At 45.6% G+C, this 27,908-nt stretch overlaps 1 protein-coding gene across 1 annotated transcript in view; it reads left to right on the forward strand.

The window, feature by feature from the left end:
• Myo1e (myosin IE) overlaps window positions 1-27,908 on the forward strand; it is a 197,219-nt gene that overhangs the window by 80,512 nt on the left and 88,799 nt on the right. The window contains exons 3-4 of the mRNA XM_048423271.3: window positions 11,586-11,675; window positions 16,293-16,387. Of these exons, the coding sequence (XP_048279228.3) occupies window positions 11,586-11,675; window positions 16,293-16,387 (185 nt within the window). The remainder of the gene's footprint in view (window positions 1-11,585; window positions 11,676-16,292; window positions 16,388-27,908) is intronic.

The raw sequence follows: 27,908 nt of genomic DNA on the forward strand, positions 1-27,908 counted from the left end.
CATAGTGTCCCGTTGAGCTACAGCATCCTGTATTCTAAGTGTCTAAGACCTCTGCCTATCCTGCCCTGTCTGCAGGGTTCTGTGTCATCCCGATGACATAATAGCAACTCTTCCTTCCAGACTATGAAGATTTAAAATGAATCACCTGATGAACAGAAAAGATGCCTCCCCAGTTTTTCTGAACCTTTACATTTGCTGAAGGAAACATGAGAAGGGATGATCAGCTCTTGAAAACGCCTGGTGTTTTTTTCCCTGTTAGCTTGCCAGATGTCGTTTTATAACAGGGCTTTAAAAGCACAGGGCACACGCCTCTTGGAAACGTGTGTTGACGTCACAGTCAAAGAGAACTGTGATAGTGGAGGATGCTCCTCCAGCAGTCAGGAGTTTCCTTTGGAGCAACTGTACATTAGTGAAATGTCACCTGGGTTAATCACGGCCATGCAAAGGTCTGTGTTACCTGGAGAGCAGTGCCAGGGTGCCAAAGGCCGATGCTGGGGTGGCTGATGCTGGGGTGACTCCTGATGATAGTGTCTAGGAAACATGGGTGCTTTATGAAGTAATGTGCATCTTGGATTTCACCCAGAGTGCCTGGAGAAGCTTTCTCACCAGGGACTTTTTGTTTATTACTTGCAATGTTTACTTGACTATTAGAATTACCGAAACCTGGACAGCCATACTTTTGCAGGCTGCCTTGGCTGCCTGCCCATCCCTGGTGTGTTTAGGTGTTTAACTCACTAAATACTCCTGTGGCGATGCCCATTACTTCAAGACACGGGAACCATTGCAAACAGTACTGTGCTGTTTCTTATTGACCAAAAAGGGAATTTCCTCTAAATATCTGTGCAGTTCAATTCCTAAAGCCCTCTTTTTAAGGCTAAATATATATTCAAACTTGTTGACCATTATAATAGCATTATTTAAATTTTTAATGTACAACAATGAGCTGTTTGTATATTTTAAAAGGGTTTTGTGGGTCTCATTATTATCTCTTGTTGGCCTGGAACTTGTTTTGTAGAGCAGGCTTGTTTTGAATTCATAGAGATCTGCTTGTTTCTGTATCTGATGTGCTGGGATCAAGGGCATACACCACCAGGCCCAAGCAAGATTTTTTTATTATTATTTTTTAATTTTGTAACTGTTTGTGTGTTTGTGTGTGTGTGTGTGTGTGTGTGTGTGAGAGAGAGAGAGAGAGAGAGAGAGAAAGAGAGAGAGAGAAGTGCCCAAGGAGACCATAAGAGGTTCAGAACTCTGATCCTCTGAAAGAGCAGTACAAGCCCTTAACCACTGAGCCATCTCTCTAGCCTCTATACATATTTTTTGGGATAAGATGTGATGTTTTGATGCATGTGGACATTATAGAATAGTTAAATAATGCTAATTAGCAGTTCTGTCATTTCCTATACTTGGATTTATGGTTTAGCCATTTAAAAATCTCTGATCAACTTTGGCATCCATATTTGTGCTGTCCAGTCCAGAGAACTAGCTACAGTAGTTCTGCTTTTGGTTTGTTTGCTTGTTGTTATTGTTGCTGTTCAGGACAATGTTTCTCTGTGTAGCCCTGGCTGTTCTGGAGTATGCTCTGTAGACCAGACTGGCCTCCAACTCAGAGACCCGTCTGCCACTGTCTCCCAAGTGCTGGGATTAAAGGCGTGCACCACCAACCACCTCCTGGCTGTTTTTGGTTTCTGAGTAAGTGATTTTATTAAGCATGTAGCAAGCAAAAATAGAAAAATAAATAGTACGTGGCAGATAGAGAGAAACCTCGGACATGTAATAAGCCATCATTAGACAGGCACCCACAACACCCTGCAAAGGCAGCTTGGGTAGCCTGAGAGGCAGCACCACCAAACTGAAAGTTAACAACATCCAGCAGAAACTTCCTAGGGAAACCACATTGAGGCCGTCTCCTTCTACTGGCGTTCCCGACCGAAAGACACACGTTCCCCCACGGTGAGATTTCCAAGTTAAAAAACAAAACAAAGCAGAAACAATTAGCAGCAGATAAGATAATACCAAACTGGGGCTTCTGAACATCCAGCAGGAACGTGGAGTTTCTGATTGAGTCTTCTCTCCATGGATGAGCTTCTCAGGCTGAGTTCCGGCCTCTTGTTCCTGCTGCAAAGATTTTACATTACAAACAATAATAATAAGGTTGGAAATAGTTTACGTTCTAGAGGTTCTCAAGGGCACAATGTGTTTATCACCCTCAGCTGCTTGCTGTTTCTCCCCCACCCCACACCTTCCCTGCCAAGCCCCTGGCAGAGCCAGGGAGCCACCTGACCCAGGGCAGGCAGTTCTAGAAGATACTTGACAATAACATGCTTGGGGCTGAAGGGGAGGCAGCTGCTCTGCTTGAACAGCACATGGCAATTTGATGATATAATGCACCTTACAATATGACATTATTGTTAACTTGGAGTAAACAGCATCCTCTTGGTTAACGGTGGCCTGTAGCTTACAGACAGATCCTGCCCACCGTTGTCTTTAAACGGAAGGTCCCCTGGGATACAACTGTGCTTGTTTAATGACGGATTCTACTGCTTTCATGGGTACCGTGGCCTAGCCAAGCCACTGAAATAGGCCGTCTGACCTTCAGAAGTCTAAAGCACTTTCCAGAGCAGCGTTAGTGACGTGGCGCCCCCACCTGCTCCACGCGCCTTGGATTAACCGTATGGAAGCAGTCGTGTGTACTTTAGTTCCCCTCTCCTCTGCTCACACACACGGAAATCTGTTTACTTCATTTGGCTTGAACACCATCAAAAAATGTTGTGTACAAGCCCCCATGGCACATGGAAACTGGTAGGTGGGTTAGGAAGGACTGGGTGCGGGTTGTGGATCCAGACTGCCTGGCTTCTACCTACTGAGCTGCATCCCAGCACTAGAAACTGTTTTACATGGACGATCCAAAAGCTTTGGAATGTAGGCTTGGTTTTTGAATTATTTACCGAGAAATGTGGTTTCTTGTTTGCCTGTTTGTTTGGTGTGTGTGTGTTTGCGTGTGTGTGGTATGCACACATGTGTGTGCCAGTGCATGTACCCATACATGTGCCTCTGGAGGCCAGGGGAGGACATTGGATGTCTTCCTCTATTGTTTTCCATCTTATTTTTGAGCCAAATGTCTCTCACTGAACCCGAAGCTCACCAGGCCAGGCCAATGAGCCAGTCTGGTTTTCCAGGGAGCTCCTAACACGAACCTGTGCTGGGGTTACAGGCATGTGCGGCCATGCTTGGTTTTACTGGGGATTCAAACTCGGGTGCTCTTGTTTTCACAGCAAGCATTACTACCCACTGAGCCATTTCCCTACCCAGTAGATGTGGTGTTTGGTCAGCTGAATGAGAGAAGACAAAAATAATGATGGCGGCAGTTGCCTAAAGTCAGCCCAGCCTCTGTCCAGACAGCCCTGCCTCTCAGCGGGCTGTTTACTGATAAGGGCCCAGAAGCTTCTTGCAGACAGACAGCGCGACTTTTATGCAGAGAACAAGTTGTAAAAGCCTTTCCAAGCAGTATATTTATTTGACATGACTTATGTAATGCAGCCTAGCAGAGGAAAAGACACTAAACCACCCAAAATTCTACCACCCAGGGCGAGTTCCTGTGGCTCTCAGCCTGTAGCATTCTCCCACGTGCATCTACACAAACGCGCTCTCTTGCTGTTTAACAAACCGCGCCCCCCCTCCTCAGGTATTTTTGGCTTTGCCGCACAGTTCCTGGCACAGGATACATTGTATTAAGTGATCCCTGAAAATCTGTTGACTCTCAAGACTTTTTAAATTCAGACAGCAGAATTTTTTAATGACTCAACGGGGCAGGGGGTGGGGGGGGTAGTGGAGACCTTTGAGTCAATAACTGACTAATGGTGCGTTCGCCCGAGGAAATGAGCTACTTGACCACTAATGACTTTATGATTTAGACATCTTTACCCACTCCGGCGTAAATGGCGTAAATGGGCTTTCTTTCGGCAGGTGGGAGGGAGTTGCTTCCAGCTCCGGGGAGGCCTGGCGCTGCTGATGGATATTTGTATCTGCCTTCCCCTCTTTCCTTCTGGTCTCCTTGACCACTTCAGTCTTCAGAGGTAACCCATAGCATAGCGTTCCTGTAAATGAAAGATGACTTCTTTCTTTGTTTCTTCTGTGTTTGCTAAGGCAAAAGAGAGGTTAATATAGATAAGCATGCCTTTTACTTCTCCGCCCATAAAGCCAGCCCTGTTTTGTAGTGTAGATCAGCATCACAAAGGGCACTCGGTGGCTAAGGCATGCAGGCCAAGCATGGTTGCTTTGTTCTCCCTTAGGAAACAAAATCCCGCTTAGAACACGCTGACATTGTCTGGCCAATAGAGCCCCCAAAGGAAGGCTGAGTTTACCATCCGTTCTTAGAGATGGCTGCCACACTGCTTACAGTGATGTTCTAAAATGTGCAAGGGAAGAAAGTTCTGGAGTTTAGAAAGAAAAGAGCTGGAGGCCGCACTCTGTTGTCCGCCCATTCCAGCCGCTTGGCTGAGCAGAATTCCTGTGTGGAGCACTTCACACTTGCTGCTCCAACTGTCTTTAAGCTTTTCTCCCTCAAAGGCCACCGCACTCAAACGTGCTTGGCATTTTTAATCCTTCAGTGAGGAGTTCAGGCTGTCCTGCCAGACCAGTGATTTGGAGAGGCAGAGTGCCTTTAGTCATTCAGAATGAAACTTGGCCCTAGGCAGCTGGTTCACACAGAGGGGACAGCGAGCTGGGTGAGACATTGGTCTTGTGACTGGAACCGAAGGTTCAAGTTCTGGCTCAGAGCTTCTCCAAATATAGGACTTTAGCCAGAGGCCTCCCCTTCCTTCACTCTCCAGTAATATATGTGGTGAGGTTGACTTATCGCTGTAGGCTGTCATCATGTTCAGCAGTTCAATGCTCTTAGCTTTGCCTGATCTTCAAAATAAATATGGAGGGTGGGACATGTAGCTCAGTTGGGAGAGTACCTCCCTAGTGCGCTTGAGGAAGCCCTGGGTTCAATCCCCACTGCCATATAAACCAAGCACTGCACTCCTAAGAGACGGCAGGAAGATCAGACAGACTTTGAAGGTCATCCTCAGCTACACTGTAACCTTTAGGTCAGTCAGGGATACATGAAAACCTGTCACAAAAGAATACTAAGTAATGGACTAGAGAGCTCGCTCGGTGATTAAGAGTGCTTGCTGCTCTCCTAGAGTTGCCAGCACCCTCATTTAGGGGGCTCATTCACAACTGACAATAATTCTAGCTCCAGGGAATCTAATACCCTCTTCTGGCCTCCATGGCCTCTGTATACACTCATACAAGCACCCATATGCATAAGTAAAAACAGATCTTTAAAGTTAAGAATGAGACAGAGGTCAGCAGAGGCTCACCTCATCCCTACATCCCCGAAAAGACCATCTTACACTGTGTGTGTTGAAAAGAGATGCTCTAAAGCCAAAGAACGGTCCTTTACACCAGATGAACTGGGTTTTCTTTGTGGAATCCATCATTACCGTTGGGGAAGGGGCACAAAGGTTCAGAAGTCAGGGAACATCGTTCAGGAGTTGATTCTTTCCTGGCACCTTTGCATAGGTTTCCAGGATGAAACCCAGGTCATTAGGTGTGGTGGCGAGTGTCTTGACCGGTTGAGTCATCTTGCCAGCCCTGAATTGAGCCTCATGAAAAATTCAGCGTGTTGTTCTTTTTTATTTCCCTCATCACTTGTGCTGCATGCAGGTGAATGAGCATTCATAGACACATGGACCAACATCTGGGAACCAGTCAGTTGAAGATCTGCCTGCTTCCTCCTGACTCTCATTGTCTCTTAAATGAGGTGCCCCCCTGCCCCGCTTTTATTTGGTATCATAGCTTCGTATCTGCCTGCAGTTTGAGAATTAACTTGAAGCCACACCTTCACTGTGGCAGATTACATGTGTAGAGATAATGGCCCCGACTGTGTCCCCAGAGGCACACCTGAATTATGTATTGGGTGTGGGAGGGAGGACTGAGGAACTTTTTTGGAGCTCCAACCCAACCAGCACCCTGAACTCTTTGGGTATTAGCTCAGGTCTCTAAAGACCCAGCCAGATAGGGAAGGTGAAATTGTTTAGATACACGATGAAGTCCTTCTCCAACAGGAAGTCACTGAATTTGTTACTCTGGCCGGTTCTGATGTAGGTGCGTTTGTGGGTACTTAGCGTGGCAGAATCAGGACACACTGACCTTTTCAAACCCAACTTTGTCTTTCATCAGTCTCAGATACTGATGCTCTGGGGGGACCCTGCTGGGAAATTTAGGGAGAGTCTATAACATCCCTTCATTCTCACCTGAGTCACTGCATCTGCACTGGCCTAGAGCAGTCTAGAAGAGGTTGTTCACAAAGCACACTTAAACAACTGTGGCTCCATTTTCAGCCCATACTCACCTGAGTTCTATTTATTAGGTGGCTGAAGGCTTGGGGGAGGGGGCAGGATGCCCTTGGCTTTCCTTCATGCAGCCCTTTCTCCTCCTGTGGCAGCAGCCCATTGTCCCCAGGCAGTGGCTGGTTCACAGTATATCCTTTATCATGAAGGGAAGAGCACTGTCTTCTGTGGAAGACTCGTGTCTCCCCTGGTTTGTTTTTTGCTCAGAATTGACATTTTACAACCTTCAAATTGGTCCTGCCCTCATAATGGTTAGAGCCATTGAGCAAGAGAATCCAGATCAGAGACAAAACCTATCCCTTCAGTTTGAGTATTAGATGCTTACACAAATCTTTTTTTTTTTCCTCCTCATTTTTCAAGATAGGGTTTCTCTGTGTAACAGTCCTAGCTGTCTTGGAACTAACTCTGTAGACCAGACTGTCCTTGAACTCACAGAGATCCTCCTGCCTCTGCCTCCCAAGTGCTGGGATTAAAGGCACGTGCCTCTACTGCCCTGTGATCCTTACACAAATCTTTTTAAAAAATATTTATTTATTTATTCATTATGGATACAATATTCTGTCTATGTGTATGTCTGCAGACCTCATTGCAGATGGTTGTGAGCCACCATGTGGTTGCCGGGAATTGAACTCAGGACCTTTTGGAAGAGCAGACAATGCTCTTAAACCACTGAGCCACCTCTCCAGCCCCACAAATCTTAAGAATTAAAAAAAAAATCCTACTAAGATAGATCCTATTTTATTTATTTATAATTTAATTTATGCGTATGGGCCTTTTATGTATGTGGACCACATGCTTGCCTGGTGCTCAAGGAGAACATGGATCCCAGGGAACTGAGTTACAGACAATTGTGATCCACAGTGTGGGCACCAGGAATTGAACCCTGGTACTCTGGAAGAGCAGCCAGTGCTCTTAACTGCTGGACCATTTCTCCAGCCCCTAACGTGGGTTTTGGGGTAGACAAAGCCTCTTAGTTCTTAGTAAGGAGAGACTGCAGAGCATCCCAATCCTCCTGTATGAACCCTTGCACGGCTAATTTAAATGTAAGGTTGATACGAGAACAACGTAGGGACCGCCCAGTTATAGTTTAATCTCAGCTAAATGGGTAGCCTTTTAGTGCAGTGTGCCCCAACATTACGCTATGTATGTTTATAGCTTAATCATTCTCATTCTCGACATCCAGATTTGATGAGGTGGTCTGTATTTTTTTATTCCCAACTAACAATAGCAATGAAAGTACTTGCTAGTTACAAAAAGATGTTATTCATTGCACCCCCCACCTACCCAACAGAGTTTCTAGCCCAGGCTGACCTTCGCCTCCCTATTTAGCTGAGGATAACCTTGAACTTCTGACTGTGCCTCCTGAGTGCTGAAGTCACAGGCATGTACTCTGTACGTGGCTTATGTGGGTGCTGGGGACAGAGCCTGGCATTTATTGGTCCTAGGCAAGTGCCCCCCCCCAACTCAACTGTATTCCTAGCCCCTTGTTTCCTTTTAATCAAGAGTGTGGACTCTGGAGCCAGCCTGTCTGGATAGGGAAGCAGATCTGCCACTTCCTGGCCTGTGTCTTTGAGCAGGTTTTCAACTTTCTTATAGCGAAACAGGCTTAACAAGAGCAAGGGGGCTAAGGGCTGGGGATGTTGCTCAGGGGTCAAAGCCATGCCTAACTAGAGTCGTGGGATTGTTGTTCAAGTACCACATGATGCATCTGTGTCCGTTCAGTTCCGTCACCAAGTATAAAGTCTTGGCAACAGTGTCGTAGGCATTAGGCATTTTTCTTTCTCTTTCTTTCTTTCTTTCTTTCTCTTCTTTCTTTGTTTTGTTTTATTTTTCTGAGACAGGGTCTCTCTGTGTAACTTTGGTGCCTATCCTGGAATCCACTCTGTAAACCAGACTGGTCTTGAACTCACAGAGATCCGCCTGTCTCTGCTTCCCAAGTACTGGGATTAAAGGCCTATGTCATCACTGTCCAGCCACGGGCATCTTTCATCTCTTGAACAATCAAAATTGAATAACTGAAAAAGCAACGCATCACTTTCCTTTCTCATTTATTAATTCATTTTCATTTTTCTGCTTGGGAGGTCTTTCTGGTCAGTAACAAGTGAAGTGAAAAAAAGCAATTGAGTCATTTTGTGTGTCTGTGTGTGTGTTTAAATTATTTGTCATATCCACACCCATTTATATTGTCTATTAATAATTCCATATTTCATCTAAGGCCAAAGTGGTCACCTGCATTATGATGTGAGAGAGATCAGTATGTAATGACACATGCATCTAAGAACATGAGTTGAGGGAATGGCATCTAGGTGCTGATTGCTGCTCATTGATTATTTCATCTATTTCCATGGCAGGGTTATTAATTAAATAGGTCTTGGTTTATCCCCATCATCCATTAACCACAGCTTACCGATATGTTCTGTACAGTCTGGAAAGTGCTCTACAACAGCGGTGCTTTTGGTTTTGAGCGAGTGAACTTATTAAGTGTGTAGCAAGTAGGAGTAAAATAATGAGGAGGAAATGGATGGGTAGATAGATGATAGATAGATAGATAGATAGATAGATAGATAGATAGATAGATAGATAGATAGATGACAGACATATGTCATCAAACCAGGAACTCAAAACATCCAGTAGAAATCAACTAGGGAAGCTGGCATTAAAGCAGTCAGCTGGCAGCCTTGGTTGAGAGACTCCCAGGCTGAGTGGAGTTTCCAAGTAAAAGAAAAAAAAATTAGCAGCAGACAAAGATGGTGTCATCAAATCAGGATGAATCATCAGAATCCATCAGAAACTGATTGGGGAAGTTGAGGTGGTAGTTGGCTGTAGCTCCCAATTGAGCTTCCTTTCCATGGCTGAACTGTCTGTCTTCTCTGCCCCACGGTAGGCTCTTGTATATCAATAGTGATTTCTATTGGGAATAGTTTATCAGCTGGCCGTACTCAATGGCACAGTGAGGTTACTCTTGCTCTGTTCTGCTGCTCTCTCCCTGTCACACAGGCGTGGGTACCAACCCATCCTTGGATACGGGTCTTTGAGGACACTTGACATAAACATGCTTGTCTGAAGTCAGGGTAGGGAACCCAGGGTCAGCTTCTAAGTTCAAACAGCACATGACAACCTATCAGTATAATACCCCAGGTGAGAGCTGGACAGGGCTTGAGGATCCACCCTGTTTGAGCCTGCCCCATTATATATCCCTTTTATAGAAATGGCTCCCCGAGAAATAATCTCACAGTTTTATATTCCTTTTATTAATTAAAACTGTTTATTTGTTAATAAATTTCATTTCATTGATTTATTTGTTAAAATGAAGATATTTCTAATTCAACGATTAGCTATGTTTTGCGTGGGGCATAATTGTGCACACCTGCAGATCTCAGTAGGCGGGAGACTGAAGTAGGAAAATCACACGAACCAAAAGTGAATACCAACCTAAGAAACATAGCAAGAGACACTGCCTCAGAAATAATAAAAATAGCAGAAATCTAATGGCGGGAGAGGGTTGCTGATTTTTTTTTCATGATTTTCTTCCCTCATGGGGACAAGATGTTTAATTTGTTCAGTTTGTTCACTGCTGAATTCCCAGCACCTCAAAGTGCCTGGTATGTTGTAAAGAACCAGCACAAAGTAGTTGGTTGCTGAGTAAAGGGGTGGAGGGGCAATCTCATCACATCCCCTTACTTGAGTGCATTAAAATGTATAAAACTGTAGAGTGCTTGCTCTACAGGCGGTGGTATTCATGCCTTTAATCCCAGCACTTGGGAGTCAGAGGCAGGCAGATCTCTGTGAGTTCGAGGCCAGCCTGGTATACAAGGACTAGTTCCAGGACAGGCCAAAAAGCTACAGAGAAACCCTGTCTCAAAAATAAATAAATAAATAAAATAAATGCTTGCTATGTAAGAATGAGGACCTGAGTTCAAACCCCCTAGCGTCCATGAGAAAAGCTGGCTATGGCTGTGCATGCCTGTACCATCAGCACTGTGTCTGGCAGAGACAGAAGGACCCCTGGGGCTCCTTGGTGGCCAGCCTAGCTCCAGGTTCAGTTAGAGACCCTGACTCAAGGGCAGAGTGGAGGACCACAACCTCCTCTGGCTTCCTCACATGCACAGGACACAGGTACAGACACCCTCATGCAAACATGTGTATGTACTACACACACACACCATAATCTTCCAGATACATACACATACATACACACTGTTTTTTTGTGTTTATTTTTATTTTCATTATAAACCACTTCAAACACATATATACAAGGTGAGACTTTAAGGGGAGGCAAAAGAGATGGCTCAGTGGGTAAAAGTGTTTGCAAAGTCCGAAGACCTGAGTTTATTTCCCGGAACCTACATGAACAGCTGAATGCAGATATGAAAGGCCAGCACCGCAGGAACCACAAGAGAGAACCTGCCTCAGCAAGGTGGGAGGGGAGGACCAACTGCAGGAAGTTCTCTGGCCTCCACACAAATGTGACGGACCCAGTCCACCCCACATAAAATAACCTTAAAATTTTTTTTTAGTTATAAAAAAAACAAGCAAAACTTACATCCAGTGCACACTTCCTCTCAGAGAAGCCTTCCTGGATTCCCCAAATACTATCTTTCTTCTCTAAGCCTTACCTATGTGGAATTGCTATTTTCTTCCCCAAATGTAAATGGATAAGAATAAATGAGATGCTAAGAACTTTGAGAATTAGAACGCTTGGTCATGTTGGTACCTCTCACTTTCCCAAAGCTTCGGGGTCCCTCTGTTTGTTCAGTGGGGAAACAAATGCGTGGGTCATTTACCTCAGAGGCACACGTTCCAATGGAAGCAGTGCATCTCTTTCAGGAGAGGGACGCTCACTGACCTGGTTGTGCCCTGGGCGCTTCTATTCCGTGTGTGTGTGTGTGTGTGTGTGTGTGTGTGTGTGTGTTCCTAGCTCTCCATGCTGCTGGTCTGAGGAGAAGCAGGTACTTTAGTTTGTGTAAAATCCTTTTCGCAGCATTGATGATGAACCTCATCGCTGTTCCTGGGGAGGAGCAAGCCCTGAGCTAATTAAATGACCGCTTTGGCCTTTGTGGTGTCATCATGTGTCCACACTGGCCGTCCTTCCGTCCGGCAGCTCATTGCATGCTCTGTAGCATCTGTTGGCTGAAAAGCGTGTCTCTGTGAAGGTGAACAGTGGACCTTAACCAGACTGAAATTCAGACGTACATAGGGTCCGTGTTAATCTCCGTCAACCCTTTCAAGCAGATGCCGTACTTTGGAGAGAAGGAAATTGAAATGTACCAAGGAGCGGTAAGTTACGTACTCGATAAGTTGCTGCAGTGTTCGGGGATTTTGTCATTTATACATAGTTTTTCATGAAATTATTAGTACCTTTGAATTTTCCTATGCATTATGTATTGGGGGAGGTCAAGTAAATGACCTTGTTTGATTTTTTTTTTTTAATTTTTCAAGACAGGGTTTCTCTGTGTAGCTTTGGTTCCTCTCCTGGAACTAGCTCTGGTAGACAAGGCTGACCTCAAACTCACAGAGATCCGCCTGCCTCTGTCTCCCGAGTGCTGGGAATAAAGGCATGCTCCACTACTGCCGACTTGATTTTTTATTTTAATTGGATCCTGATCTTCAGCACATAGCTCAAAGGGGTATAGACTAACGTGTGGGTTAATTTACATAGAGGATTAGTTAAGTGGGTTGCAGTACACAGAGTCTGCAGTGCTCTTCTGGCTTCCACATGTGCTCCAAAGTTTTCAGCAATGAAAAGAAGCACAGGAGGAGCTGGGGAGATAGATAGGTCACGAGCTCGAGGACCTGAGTTTGTGCCCTGGGACCCAGGTGAAGATGCGGCACATAGTAGCGTGTGCTGGTAATCTCAGTGCTGAGGAGGTGCAGACAGAACAGTCCCTGGGGCTCACTGTTCAGTCCAGCCTAGCGATGGCCTCCAGGCCAAAGAGAGACCCTGTCCGAAAGGAGTCAGATTCAGTTCCTGAGAGTAACACCCAAAGTTGTCCTCTGTCCTCCACATGAAAGCAAGCATGAACACATAGACTTCTATTCTCTCTCTCTCTCTCTCTCTCTCTCTCTCTCTCTCACACACACACACACACACACACACACACACACACACACTTAGAAAAAGAGTCAGCCAGGCAGTGGTGGCACACTCATTTAATCCCAGGAGGCAGAGGCAGGTGGATCTCTGCGAGGTCTGATCTAGGACAGCCAGGGCTTTACAGTGAAATTCTGTCTCGAAAACAAAACCAAAAAGGAAAATCAGTCATAGGTAAAAATCAGTGAGATGTTGGGAACTTTGAGAATTGAAGCTTTGGCTCTGGCTTGAAAATGCATCTTGCATTACTTCATTTACTTCTGTGTCTGCTCTCTGTCCACACCCACTCCACAGTCATTTCACCTGTGGGTTAAAAGTATAACCAGCAATCCTTCCCAACGTGTCTCATTCTGCATTTCATCCCACCGCTCAGCCCTAGACTGCATCTTCTTCCTTTCTTCCCTTCTTCAGAGCAGAAACACAAGAGCCATTATTAATCCCGGCCCTGGAAGCCGAACAAAAGAACACATAAATCCAGTTGAAGTGGAAGGCATTTACCCAGAGCAAGTGCGCACCCCATTGTTGCCGGATAAACGCCGCTGGTAGCTGGAGCTCAAGGAGGCTGCCACGGGAGACCTTTGATAATGCCGCCTTTATCAGGGGCCGGCACAAGGACAACACTGTCCGCAGAGGTCCGCGCCCTGCCCTGGCACTCCAGTCCACAATCCTGGGGCAGCTGGCGTGGAGCTGGCCTGACACCCCCACCCCCACCAGTACCAGCAAGGCTCCAACACGAAGAGCTGAGATACACACACACACACACACACACACACACACACACACGTGGACACACTCAAGCGCAGACCTGTGTTTCTTTCGAGTTCTCTGGAGAGTCACGTGTGCCAGCCCCCTTTTATGCTGTCTATCTTTTTAAAGTTCTCTGTATGGAAATGTTATAATTTAAAGGAAAAAAAAATCTTTGTTTTAATTCTCATGGTAACACTGTTATCCAAATAGTTTTTACTGAGTGTTAGGCACTGTGTGTGCTTGCAACAATGCTAGAACTGTCCGTGTGAGCCTTGTATCACATTATCTACCCTACTACACAGAGGAGGGAACGGCTGCACAGGGGAGCAGTACCAGAATCTACGGAGCCAGGAGTTAAACTCACATCGTAATGGCTTTGGGGGTCTCGGTTGAAAGATAGGCCATCAGAGGAAATGGCTACTCAGTACTCTGTAGACACCGAGGTCAGAGGCTGGGTGAAAGTGTAGCTAGGAAGGAAAGGGCTTCAGAGATGGGGCTGAGGCTCAGTTGGCAGAATGACTGCCTCTTATGCACAATGTGCTGGATTCCACCCCCAACACTGAATAAACCCGGCCTGGTACAATGTAGTTCAAATTCACCCTCGGCTTCGTAGGGAGATGGAGGCAAGCCTGAGATTCATGAAACCCTGTCTGGGGATGGGAGGAGTATAAGTGACCCTCAAGAGCCAAGGGTGTAGCTTCCATTAAACATTTAGGAACCTTAATGGGAAAGGCTTGTGTCTTAGTCAGGGTTACTATTGCTATGTATTGTATGAGGAACACTGTGACCAAAAGCAAGTTGGGGAGGAAAGGGTTATTTGGCTTACACTTCCACATTCTAACCCATTACTGAAGGAAGTCAGGAAAGAACTCAAACAGACTTGGAATCTGAAGGCAGGAGCTGATGCAGAAAGCTCTGCTTTCTTACTTGCTCCCCCTGGCTTACTCAGCCTGCTTTCCTATAAAACCTAGGAACTACCAGCCCAGGGGTGACCCCATCCACAAAGGGCTGGGCCCTCCCACTTCAGTCACTAATAAAGAAAATGCCCTACAGGCTTGCACACACCCCAGCCCATGGAGGCATTTTCTCAACTGGGGCTCCCTCCTCTCAGGCGCCTCTCGCCTGGGTCAGGTTGGTGAAACTAGGCAGCACAGATTGTTGCTCATTTCCCTCCACTAGGCAGCGTTCTCGCCACTCCCTCTCCCTCTGGTCTCCACCCTCTGCTCTTCCATACAGTGTTCTGCTTACCTGTTTTCCCAGAGGTTACACATCCTTCTGATTCGGTGATCTGTAGAGAAGAAGCCCATCTCAGACCATGTCTGCGGTCCCAGCAGGCCTCCCCTGTCACCATGAAGGCAGGCTTAACATAAACCGTGAGCCCTGTTAGGAGTTCTGCATTCCCAAGAAGAGCCTCCAACTCTTACTAGGTGGCTCCCTATGGGTAGGGGACACTGGGTCTGGGACACATGAGTACTTTGCTTATATACAGTGTCTTACTCGCTCCCCTCCATCTCCCTTTGCCACTGAGGTCTTTAGAGCTTGCTAGTATGCAGCGATTTCTCAGGCAGCACCCTTTTCTTCAAGTCCATCCCTGTGTAAGAAAATTTAAGGATGGTTTACGCAAGTTATTCCTTATGTTTTTGTATGGATTTGTCTTCTAAAATCACCGTCCTGCTCATCTTCTCCCCTCTCCTTGTGAGACCCTCGGAGACAGGACCGTGTGCCACCCTGGACTCAGCTGGACCGCGAGTCTTCTTTTCTCCGCTCTTGCACCACGTGAAGCGTTTTTATTTTTGTTTGCTTTAAAAATATTTTCTCACATTTGTCTGCTTATTTGTGTGCACCGTGCTGTGCATGTGGATGCCAGAGAACAACTTGCAGGAGGAAGTCCTCTCCTTCTTTCTTATGGGTCCCAAAGACAGAACTCAAGTCTACAGGCTTAGTGGCAAATGCCTTTATCTACTGAGCCCTTCACCAGCCCTGTTTTTTGAGATTGAGTCTCATGTAGCCCATGCTGGCCTTGAACTCACTAAGTAGCCAATAATGACTATGAAACTCCTGTTTCATCTCATAAATTCTGGCATTACAGCTAAATGCCACCATGGCAGCTCTTTTTGTTAATTTTTGAGGAATTGGTGTGAGCGGGTGCCTAGTAACTGAATACATGGGGCTGGAGTCAACTGACAGAATGACTGTTAGGCATGGGGCATTTTCCAATATAATTTTGCTTTATGCATGCAAGCATCTGCCTGCATGTATGTCTGGGCACTGCCGTGTCATGCAGTACCTGAAGAGGCCAGAAGAGGGCGTCAGATATCCTGAAACTGGAGTTACACATGGTTGTGAGCCACCATGTGGGTGCTGAAAATCGAACCTGGGTCCCCTGGAAGAGTAGCCAGTGATCTTAACCACCAAGTCATCTCTCCAGTCTCTAGTTTTAAATCTGTAAAACTAGACCCTTTTACACACCCAGGAGACTTTCTTCTTGTAGTGTGTCACCTCCAGCCCTCCCCTTGAGAAAGGAAACAAACTAGCCAAACCAGTTCCTCCCTGTGAGGAACCACACCTCTTGCCATCTTCTTGTGGAAAACGTACAAGTTTCCCTCCTCCATAGAAATACCCCTTAGCCCCCAGTGAGATCCAAGGACAGCAACTTGCCTCGCAGAGAAAAAAAATACTGTCGGCATTTAGAATTCTGGTCAAAGTGAGACCCAGGGACTTGGCAGACCCTTTTCTGAGCTTTGCCAAAGGTCTCCAGAATTGGAAGCAGAATGTCCTTGCAGAGGCTTGCCTGGGTGGAAGGGTGGTGTACCTGTGTCGTGTCTGAGGGCTGAGTCACAGGCATGCCTCTGGAGGAGTCCTCCAAACCCCACCTTCGCTTCCCAGAGTGTAATAGGCCATAACCTAGGATATTCTTATGAATCACGGAGTCTCGAAACCTTTGCCTGTAAACACCGAACACTGGAGCTGTGTGCCATGGCATCATGGCGTCACCGATCAGTCCACACAAAGAAACTTACTGTGGTTTGGTTTCGGTTTCTGTTTTGCTCTTCTAGGCGCAGTATGAGAACCCGCCTCATATCTATGCCCTGGCCGACAGTATGTACAGGAACATGATCATTGACAGAGAGAACCAGTGTGTCATCATCAGGTAGGAGAAAGACCCAGGGCAGCGAGCCTCTGGCTGTCACAGCAGCCCTGATGTTCGAGAGCGCTCAGCATGACTGAGGAGCCAGCAGGTGCTGCTTGATTTATGTTGCAGTCGTCCCTTGCCCAATGCCAGATCATAAACACTTTCAGGGGAGGAGCTCGTGAGGCCCCACCTCTCAGTTCATGGTTGTGGGGGAAAGGGAGGCATTCAATGGTGTAGCCCCTGGCAAGTTGCCATGTTCCTGCCACTCTATAACTGTAATGGAACTTGCCCAGACACTGAAAAGAATAGAAATGAATGAATGAATGAAAAATGAATAAATGACGTGAAAATACAAGGGGAACTGACTGGGGTTAGGAGTACCTTTGGCAGGAGTGAGATTGTGTGCTGGCTGGTTTGTACCAATTCAACAAACTTGAATCACCTAGGAAGAGGGAATCTCAATGGAGAAATTGTCTCCATTAAACCTGTCTTCAGGCAGGTCTGGAAGCATCTTCTCAGTTGGTAATGGATGTGGGAGGGCCCAACCCACTGTGGGTGGTACCGCCCCTGAGCAGGTGGTCCAAGACCATAGAAGAAAGCAAGCTGAAGCCGGGCAGTGGTGGCGCACACCTTCAGCCCCAGCACTTGGGAGGCAGAGGCAGGCGGATCTCTGTGAGTTCAAGGCCAGCCTGGACTTCAGAGTGAGTTCCAGGACAGCCAGGGCTACATAGAGAAACCCTGTCTCGGGGGAGGGGAGAAGCTGAGCAAGCCACTAGCTGTGTTCCTCCTCCAGGGGCTCTGCTTCAGTTCCTAGCTCCATGTTCCTGCCCCAACTGTACAGTGTTTTGGTTAGTGTTTTAGTACAGTAACAGAAAGCCAATGAGGACAGAGATGAGAGAGGTTAATGAAGGTGAATATGATCCAAGTATGTTCTCTCTCTCTCTCTCTCTCTCTCTCTCTCTCTCTCTCTCTCTATATATATATATATATATATATATATATATATATATGAAAATGAGACCCGTTAGGATATATAATTGACAAATGCTAACAAGAACATCTAAAAAGCTTTCTGCTTTTTAAATTGAAATTAATTAAAGGGACATGCCTTTAATCCCAGCACTTGGGAGGTGAAAGCAGGTGAATCTCTGTGAGTTCAAGGCCAACCTGGTCTACAGAGTGAGTTCTAGGACAGCCAGAGCTACACAGAAAAACCCTGTCTTGAAAAACTAAAGAAAATACAAAGCTTTCTGTTTCTATGGGGGTTGCTGTTAGCCCGCAGTTGTTCAAGGCACTGAGACTTTAGGGTGCATGTTCAAGATAAATGATGTCATCGTTGTGGATCTGGGTGACAGTCACATGGCTCTCCCTGTGCCCCTTTCCAATCTAAGCATGACAGTTGTGAATCACAGTAGCATCCGCTGTGAGTCCTTCCCAGGCTCCTCTTCCTTCCCTGAGCAATGAAGTGGTTCAGGTCTGAGTGTGTGTGTGTGTGTGTGTGTGTGTGTGTGTGTATGTGTGCGCACCTGTGTGTATGTATGTGTGTGTGTGTGCGCGCACCTGTGTGTATGTATGTGTGTGTGTGTGCATGCACCTGTGTGTATGTGTGTGTGTGTGTATGTGTGCGCACCTGTGTGTATGTATGTGTGTGTGTGTGTGCGCACCTGTGTGTATGTGTATGTGTGTGTGTGTGCACACCTGTGTGTGTGTATGTGTGTGTATGTGTGTGTGTGTGTGTTGCTTTTATTTGTTTTGCTTTTAAGAATTTTTCACTTACATCTAAGTTTTTAGGATATTAGTAGCCAATGCCAGCTTAGGTCTTTTCACCTCTACTTCACAATCCATGTCACCCGAACTGTCCCCAAATGGTGGCTGGCTTTGATTGCTTTAAAATTCGTTCACTGTCACGAACACTTTCTGTGTTAGAAAGTGAAGCATCCACATTCCTGTCACTTAAAAGTTAATGGTTTTGTGAGACGGTGATGGTGCGCGCCTTTGATCCCAGCACTCGGGACAGAGGCACGAATCTCAATGAGTTTCAGACCAGCCTGGTCTTAAATCTAGTTCTAGGATATCTAGGACTGTTACACAGAGAAACCCTATCTCAAAAAACCAAAAAAAAAAAAAAATTAGTAATTTTGTTCAAAAACTTAACTTACACACATTTGTATTCATCCTTTTTGTGTATGTCTGAGTTTTGAAATTTATTTTATTTTTTGAGACAGTTTCATGTAGTCCAGCCTGACTTCAAACTCAATATGTGGTCAGGGATAACGCAGAACTTCTGATCCTCCTGCCTCAACCTCCCAGCACTGGCTGGCATTACACTGGGTTTTGAAATGCTGGGGTTGGAACCCACACGCATGCCAGGCAAACCCTCCAGCCGAGCCGCACCCCAGCCCATGAAACGTTTTTGAAAGCGGTACTTATGATGGCGTGCACAAACATACACAAAATTAGATGTAATGTTGTATGTTCCCACGTATCCCCCCTTCTGTCTGTTTGGTTGTCAGTATGTGGACAATCCTTATTTACCTTTTCCTCTCAGCCCCTTTGCTTAGCTAAACAAATCCTAGAAAGCAAACCTTTTCGTTTGTCAAGAATTAGTACATAACTTTAAAAGAATGTGTGTGTGTGTGTGTTGCATATGTAGAGGTAAGATGACAATTTGTGAGAGTCATTTCTTTCCACTGTGTGAGTGCTGGTGCTGGAATTCCGGTCATCAAGCTTGGCAGCACCTGTCATCTGGACCCACTGAGGCATCTCTTCTGTTTTGTTTCCCAGTGAGGGTTCTGGAGATGGAATTCTTGTTGCATGTACTTTACTGACTGATCGCTTTTCCCAGCTCAAGATAATTCTTATCGTACCTTAAAAATAAATCCTTTCCGGTGCTTGGCATGTCCAAGACTTTAGGTCTGGCTCCCAACATTGCTGCACAAATGAAAAGGGAATCCTTTTAGTATTTGATCTGCTCCACACTCCAGTGCCGGGACTGAGTTACACATTCTTTTCCACAGCTGGCTTGTTTGCATTAGAAGCCAAACAAAGCCCACACATCATCGCCCCTGGTTGCTATGTCTCTCGAGTCTCCTAGTCACTGAGCCGTCTCCTTCATTCTGTTTTTCTTGGCATTTGCATGTTAAAGAGAAGGGCTGTAGGCCTTCTACACTCAGACTGACTGTGTCCTGTGATGACAGGATGCCTACCACCATCTCGGTATTTCCTGTTGTCACAGTTACTTGTCTCCTTACTGTGACAAAACGCCTGACAATAACCATCTACGGGTTGTCATCTGGAGATCATTTTCATTGTGACCATAATAGTCATGTGTCTGTTTTTATTTGGGGGTTTACTATGGCTCACAGTTTTTGGGTACAGTCCGTCATGAACTTAAGAATATGTGGTGGCTTGCAGTAGGGAAAGAGGGAGACAAATTCTGGTGTTCAGCATGGTTTCTCCTTTTTATTCAGTCTAAGACCCCAGCCCTTGGTGCACCCATATTCAGGGTGGGTCTTCCTTTCTCAGTTGCCCCAGTCTAGAGCCTTCTTCACAGGCACGGCCAGAGTTTGTTTCCCAACTGATTCCAGGTCCCATCAAGTTGACAGCTGTTAATGCCTACATGTGAAAATTGATAGCATGTCTCAAAGGACGGCCAGATGCAGATTCAATGTTTGCAAAAACACCTGCTCTGCCATGAACTTCATTCCTGTTGGTCTCTCTCTATACGATGTTCAGAATGTCAAGAGACCCACCCGTTTTTGATTCTCATTTTCACGACCATTGCTTAATTAAAGTTATTTTCTCATTCTGTTATTTCTTTTATATGTGATAGTTGAACTTTTCTATTTCATCTTAAAATGTAATCCTTAAGGGAAAACTAGATAAAATGCCTACTCATTGTCGTTTCTCCTCACTTTTCAAAGTAATGAGTTGTTGCCCTGGCAACCTCTGAAGGTAGCCTGTATTTATTTTCAGTATCACTTCTAACTGGTGAATTTTAAATAGCTCCCTGTTTACACTGCAGTTATTCCTTTGGTGTCTCAGATAATCTCCTTCTCCTTGTCTTGGCCTTCATGCCCTCTGACACATCTCAAGTCCTCTTGGATCTTTTTTTTTGTTGTTGCAAATGGTCCAAGATCATCTTGTTCGTGTCCTCCTCACGCCTGGAACTGGCCCTTTCTCCAAGGGGTCCTTGTTTGATGGACTGGGCAGGATGTTTAGACACCACTGTTCTGGGTACCAGTTGTCAGCGCTTCTGGTCTCTGCAGTGGACAATGCTAAGGGACTTGAGTTCTTAAGAAAACAGTGAGGCCTGAGTTCATCCTGTCATTTCTAGCTTATCTTTAAGACTACAGAGTTATCTGCTTTCATTTATTATTGCTATTATTACTATTTCGTGTGTATGAGTATTTTATCGGAATGTATGTTTGTGCTCCATGTGTGTGCAGATTGTAGAGTTTTAAAATATCTTTGATTTTTATATTTATAACTTGTATCTCTTCAACTAAAATATCTTGGTCTTTGATGACATAAACATAATTATTTGCTTTATATTGTGTGCATTATGTATATGTGTGTATGAATATATATACATATATGCACATATTTATTTAAAATAAATAATACCAATATTATTATAACACCAACAAAATAATACAAATTAATAGCAATACTGAATTCATTTTAAAATTTCTTTTTATTCTTTTGGCCCATATGTCCAATATTTACATTCAAAATATTAGGTAAATATAAATTTATATATATAATAAATATAAATCATATAAATGTAAGTAAAGAGTTATTTGTTTTTATGCCTGAATGTATGTCTGTGTACTGTATGTGTGTCCAGTGCCCATGGAAGCCAGAAGAGCACATTGGATCCCCTGGAACTGGAGCTACAGACAGTTGTGGGAGACCATATGGGTCCTGGGAATAGAAACTGGGGCCTCTGCAAGAGCAACCAGCACGCTTAACTGCTGAGCCATCTCTCCAGTCCCCAAATATTATATTTTAAAAGTCAGCTAATTTAATATTTTCCTATGCCATTCATGTGTCAAGGTGTTTCACTAATACGGTTATTTACACTCTTAATTTTCGGGCTTTAAAATTTAAATATTACTATCATTGACTTTTTTTTTTTTTGAGGAAGAGTCTTGCTTAGTAGCCTATGCTGGTTCCAATCTCCCAGTCCCCCTGCCTCCGCTCCTGAGTGCTGGGATTACAGCAGCACACCATCACACCTAACTTAAGATCTGAGAATTTGGTTTCTTCCCACCCTCTAAAACACTTACATGGTACAAAATGAAAAAGTAAAGCAAGGCAACAGAAGCATTTTGAGGTAAATGCAAGTCCCCAGGGCTTCAGGATGAAGAGAGACTCAATGACATTTTACCCATGTGTCTGGAGGAAAAATAAAATCCTTGTATTGCACATCTCTGCGACCATTATCCCAGCCAGAGAACTAGTGATCCTTCATTCTCCAGGGTGTCTGAAGCCCGGCAGCCTGTGCTCAATCTCTCAGTTGTCAACAGCTTGCTCTTTCCTGGTGGTTTATGCAAATTGAGAGAAGATAGTTGTATTTTTTATGAAGCTTGAATTTGCTTGTGTTGCCACAGTTCCCCTATGCCCAGCTTTTATCCCTCCCTCCATGACATTGGCTTTCGGGTTCATTTTGCTCCTACGGACTGCTGGCCACACGACCTTGCATGTGTCAAGCATTCTTCTCCGCCTGTGTTCTGCCTCCAGAGGCCCATGCTATAGACCTATACTAGGGGTATCTTCTAGGTTTGTGTGACTGGTTCTTCATGTGCTTGCTGCATTCACTTCTTCAAGTGATTCTTCCAGAAGTCGCAAGTTAGATGCAGATGGTAGATGAGATGCAGGTTAAACCGGTTCAGGGGGATGCACAGAGAAGGATTTTGCCTGAGTAACAGGAAATGCTTTTGTATGACAGCATTTTGAAGTCACTGGAGGGGGGTGGTGTTTCCTTCACTGCATTTAATGAGAGAGTTCAGTATGAGTTTTCTGGTTCCTGTCTTCCTTCTCCTTTCTTGTTCTGCCCCTCTTCTGGGTGTTTCCTGGGAAGGAAGAATTTGTTACTCAAGAGCTTGCAACTGCACCAGTTCCTGCTTCTTCCTCGCTTCTGCCATCTTGATTCACATGCTCCAGTGTAGAATCAGAGACCGTTTCCAAGACCTATCTTTGCAGCCGTTCAGATGAGATGCACTTCTAATTTAGGCTATGGTAGAACAGGGAAGCAAAACTAAGGTTAAGGATCCCGGCCCCTGACGAGACAGCCCTCCCTTCTGTCTGACAGAGTCAGTTCTCAAATTATCAGGTCCAAACATTCACAGGAACCGCTCTTGGGGGCTGGAGACATAAGTTAAGAATATTGACTAGTCTTCCAGAGGACCTGGTTTCAATTCCAGTACCCATATGGCAGCTCACACCTGTCTGTTACTTCAGGTCCAGGGGATCCGACACCCTCACACAGACGTACATACAGGTAAAACACCAATGCACATAAAATAAAATAGATTTGCTTGAAAAAAAAAGAACCCCTTTTGGTGTCTATGATTACAGTTTGATTGTAGCAACAGAGCACAAAACACAACTGCACGGAAGAGTCAGCACATCGGATGAGGAGGCAGAGGCCCGGGTGTGGGGCTTCCGGTCATGGGAGGTGTACACACAGAGGCGTGGATGGTGTGACCCCCTCCAAGGGGGTGTGTGACAACTACTTATGGACAATCAGGGCTATTTGCTTGAGTGTCTTAAGGTCTAGAGTTTTTATCCAGGCGTCTACTGAAGGCTCAATCAGGGCCTTTAACCTCTTCCTCTGGAGGGCAGAGGTTCTGTTGTATGGCGCAAAGAATCTGCCACAAGTCTCTTTAGACGCTTTGGTGGCCTTGGCCACCAGGCAGACAAAGATGGACCTAAGAGGGAGGATGTTGCTGCAAGGGCCTTGACTTCATTCCCCCAGTTACAGAGGCCAATGCCCGACCTCTCCTGAGTTTGTTCTTCGGTATGTGGGTTCCTTTGCTCTCGGACAGCTCTTTCAACCTGGCAGGCTCACCAGCCCCCTGAACCTCAGCAGCTCACGGAGTACCTCTCTAGGCCCTCAGTTTCTTCTCCTGATAGTGAACTGATGGAGCTGACGACTTCCAAGATTCCTTGGCTTCGAAATTCTTTATTCCAAGTCAAGCTTGCTAAGCTAGCAGCTGCCCAATTGACCAGCCCTCCCCCCCACTGCCCCCAGTTCTGATCTTGATGAATAAAGATACACCTGGACCATTCTGCATCCTCTTTGCTTTGTGGTCCCTGGGTTTGTGTGGGCCCCAGAGCTCTGTCATCCATTCTTTTTTCTATTTTCCCTATGGTCTTTTTCTACATTGTAACCATATGGTTTTTGTATAGTAGCATATAATTAGTTGACTGGGTGGTGGATTCGTCTGTAGATGGCAGGCTGGGTAGCCTTCAGAGAAGGTAATATCCTGAAGCTGTCTGCACAGGGTCAGGAAATCACAAAAGGTTATCCAGAGAGATAATAATACCCCTTATTAGTGGAGAGAAGATGAACTCTTTAGGGATCCACAGACCTAGTACTCAGATGGGGAACTGAACTGAGCTGGCATTGCAGCTGCATGACACTCAATAAACCCGAGAAGGGACACAGGGACCAGCAAGCTAGTGTGGGCTCCAGGCAGCTCCAGGTAGGTTCACATCACTGAGAGTCATGAGCAACTCAAGGTTCGGGAGTCACCCTCAAGCCTGGCCACCAAACAGCCCATGTCTGCTTAGTTCATTCATTATCCGTTCTCCCAGAATCCATGTCTGGATCTGTGTGTTAGAATGTATCTGGAGTGTTGTTTTTTTTTTTTTTGTTTTTTTTTTTTTTTTTGTATGTCAGAGACAGTTATGCAAACCTTTTAGGTCAGCTCTGGTGTGGTTTAAAGCGGGAAGAAGAACCAGGAAGTTTCTGATGCGTTCCGTGTCACCGGTGTGTCCCCAGACAAGCTCTTGGCAATGTGTCCACATGCGGTTCTGAAGCCCCTGCCCCCTAGCCTCTGTGGGGACATATTAGACCTCAGAGAAGATTTCTGTGGTGCATTTACTGCTGACAAGAACAAACATGAATTCCTGTCGCTTTGGGCCTCCCGAGCCTGTGCGACCTTGGCATATTTCAGAACTGAGATACCGCACGCATCACGTTTGTTAGAGTTTCATTTTTCAAAAATATTTTGAAGTATTCGCTTCCTGCAGAGTAGGGTGTCTGTCTTGAATGAATTCATTAACATCTAGCAAGGTTTCCGTATTTGTCTGTCCGTTTGTTTATTTGTTCGACATAAGGCACCATGTAGACATGAGGTCTCACGTAGCCCAGCCTGGCTCTGAGACCACCGTGAAGCCTAGGATGTTGACCTTGAACTCCTGATGCTCGGCCTCCACCTCCAGAGTGCTTAGATTACAGGCAAGTGGCATCATCGAGCCTGATTTACATGGTACTGGCACCAAAGCCAGGGCACTGTGCATTTTGGGAAAGCTTCCTGTCACCTCAGTTATAGACCTGGCACCTCTGTTTTAAACGTATTTGTTTGGTGTCCATATCAGAAGGGGCGGGGGAGTGCGTCCATACATGTGATGTGCAGAGGGCAGCTATCAGGAGTCAGGTCACTCCTTCTACCACGTGGGTTCCCAGGGATCAAACTCAGATCTTCAGGACTGGCAGCAGGTGCCTCTACCCCACTAAGACATTTTACCAGCCGTCCTCCTCCCTGCCTTTAAAAAGAACTCATAAAGATAGAGCGGGCATGGTGGCACAGCACACGCCTTTAATTCCAGCCCTCCAGAGGCAGAGGCAGGCAGCTCTTTGTGACAGCCCAGCCTGGTCTGCATAGCTAGTTCCAGGTCAGGCTGGGCTACCTAATGAGATCCTGTTTCCTAAACAAAACGAGGAATTACCAAAGACATATTTTGAAGGGATTTGTGGACGGGCTGACTGTGAGCAGTGGAGTAGAAGCTAGCTGCCAGTACTGGATCTGGGGTTGTCGACCTACCTGCTTGAAAAGACATTTCATCTTTGGCTTCCCTAACACTCACAGTGCTAATGAGTAAAAGAAAACTGCAGTGAGACTGCCTCTCGTATGTGGCTGTGTCTGCTCCGCTCTTGGCTCCCGCATCATCGAATGCTTAGTCTCCTGGATTCTCAAGCTGCCTTCCTGTCTTTGATGTATCTCAAGAGCCTTTTATCATCATCACCGGGACCCTTTGCACGGCTCCCCTGGGTTTCTGATGGCCCACGCAATGTCTTGTTTATCCCGGCAACCTCAGCCTTTGAGGCTCACTGTGGTCTCTGATGAGCCCTGCCAGCCTTTGTCTCTGACAAAGAGAAGTGGTTGAGAATGGCTGTCATCTGTGGATTGCAAGAGGAGAGACCCGCATCTAGGCAGCAACTTACCTTTTAGCTCTTGTGGTTCTGAAGATGCCTTTAGTTGAGGAGGGCTGGCAACTTAACATTATCTCAATCACACTGACATCTCTTTTACATGTATGTGAATGCACATGTGTTTGTATAAATATGGAGGTCAGAGGGCAACCTCAAGCGTCATTCCTCAGGTGCTGTCCCCCTTGTCTTTTTGAGACAAGTCTTTCACTGGTCTGGAACTCCACAAGTAGGCTAGGCTGACTGACCCGTGAGCCTGTTTCTACCTCCCTCCCCAGCCCTGGAATGTGGCACGTGCCTCTAAGCCCAGCTTTTTAGTTTTGTCTTGTTGTGATTTTTTTTCTGTAGGTTCTAGGGCTAGAATTCAGGTCCTAATGCTTGCAAGGCACATACTTTATTAACTGAGTCATCTTCTCAGTCCTAACGATACAATTTTTAATCTTCTTGGCAATGTGGCCAACTAGTAATTATGTCCCTCTTTGACAGCTCAGGAAACTGGGTGTTAGGTAAAGAAACATGTGAAGTGTCTTGTATTTGGAGTGTGGCCACACTCTGATCCAAGCCTGTAGGTGGGGACTGCTTGTTCGTTTCCGGCCGCTCAGACCCAAAATGATCACACAGAAACTCTATTAATTACAGTACTGTTTAGCCAATAGCTTAAGCAAATTTCTAGCCAGCTCTTACATCTTAAATTAACTCATTTCTATTATTTTGTTTTTAACCATGAGGTTCGTGGTTTACTGGGGCATCTGTCTCCTTCAAGGGCTACATGGCATCTCTCTGACTCCGCCTACTCTCTGTTTGCGTCTGTGTTTGGATTTTCTGCCTGTCTTTCCTCTCTTAAGCCATTGGCCGAAAGTAGCTTCTTTATTAACCGATGGCAATAAGACATATTCATAGCATCCAGAGGGCAATCCCACATCACAAGCCAGGGCCACCTACCCCCAGGAGTTTATTTCTCTGCTCCTGTGAACCAGCCTGTGTTCGTTTAGCTGGTACATAACTGTTGCAGCCCAGCATGACTTGAAAAGATCTCTGGGATGACACTGGGCATGGACTCTGCTTTGCTCTATTTCAGGTGCATGACTTATGCAAGCCTTAGTTGCTGCATTTAAACATTGGAGACTGCTGGGACCTGGAAAGATGGCTCAGCAGTTAAAGAGCACTGGCAGCTCTTACCGAGGACCCAGGTTCGATTCCCAGAACCCACATGACAGCTCACTGTAATTCCAGTTCCAGGGAATCTAATAACCTCTTCTGGCCTCTTAGGGCACCAGGCACACACATGGTACATATATATATATTCCAATACTAATAAAATAAAATAAAATAAAAACAAATTTTAACAAAAAAAAACAAAAGCAGGGGCACAAAGTTAGACAAATATAAGAAAGGTTAATAAGGAATTAAATATCCCTCTAAGTTGCTCATGAATGGTTTGGAATATCCTCTAGTAACATCAAAGGGAATTTTATATATAGCAAGGAGCCAATTTTGGATTTAAATTATCTTCAGACTAAACATCAGGCCTTTCCTGTTTATTGGGCTGATCAAGGTGAGCCTTGCCACAGAGCTGCTTTCTGGGCAGAGTTGACAGTGCTGACTGCCCGATAGCATTAATTCCGTAGGTGTTTGGGGTTGGGGGAAGTAGCAGCTATTGTCCTAGTAACGCTTTGCTCAGTGTGCTGCCGTGTTTTTCCGTATTGTCTGCCCAGGATAGCAGTCGGGCTACACTTTCGTATTTTAATGCACTAGAACATATTTGAGGGTTGATATTTTAGTGTGATTTCAGGGTCTGGGCGAGGATCCTTCTCTCCTCAGCCCCAGAACCTCCCAGGAGGCCAACAAAAAGGCCTGCCTCATCTGACCAATGTCAGTCTCAGGCCCCACGGGCTTTCAGGAAAGGAGTCTGAATGGAGTCATTGGAGAGGGCTGTTCAGAACCTTCTTTGATGTGGTTTCCCATTGTTGCTAAGTTGTCTATGCAGGCTGCTGTTTGTTCCATCTGGGCCTAAGATAGTATTTTGGGCAGATTTGCTTAAATGGGTACATACCAGTAAGGACTCAAGAGCTGTTAACATTTGACCATGCTGAGGAG

Source organism: Myodes glareolus, chromosome 4, assembly GCF_982192425.1.
Source record: "Myodes glareolus chromosome 4, mMyoGla1.1, whole genome shotgun sequence".
Classification (NCBI taxonomy): domain Eukaryota; kingdom Metazoa; phylum Chordata; class Mammalia; order Rodentia; family Cricetidae; genus Myodes; species Myodes glareolus.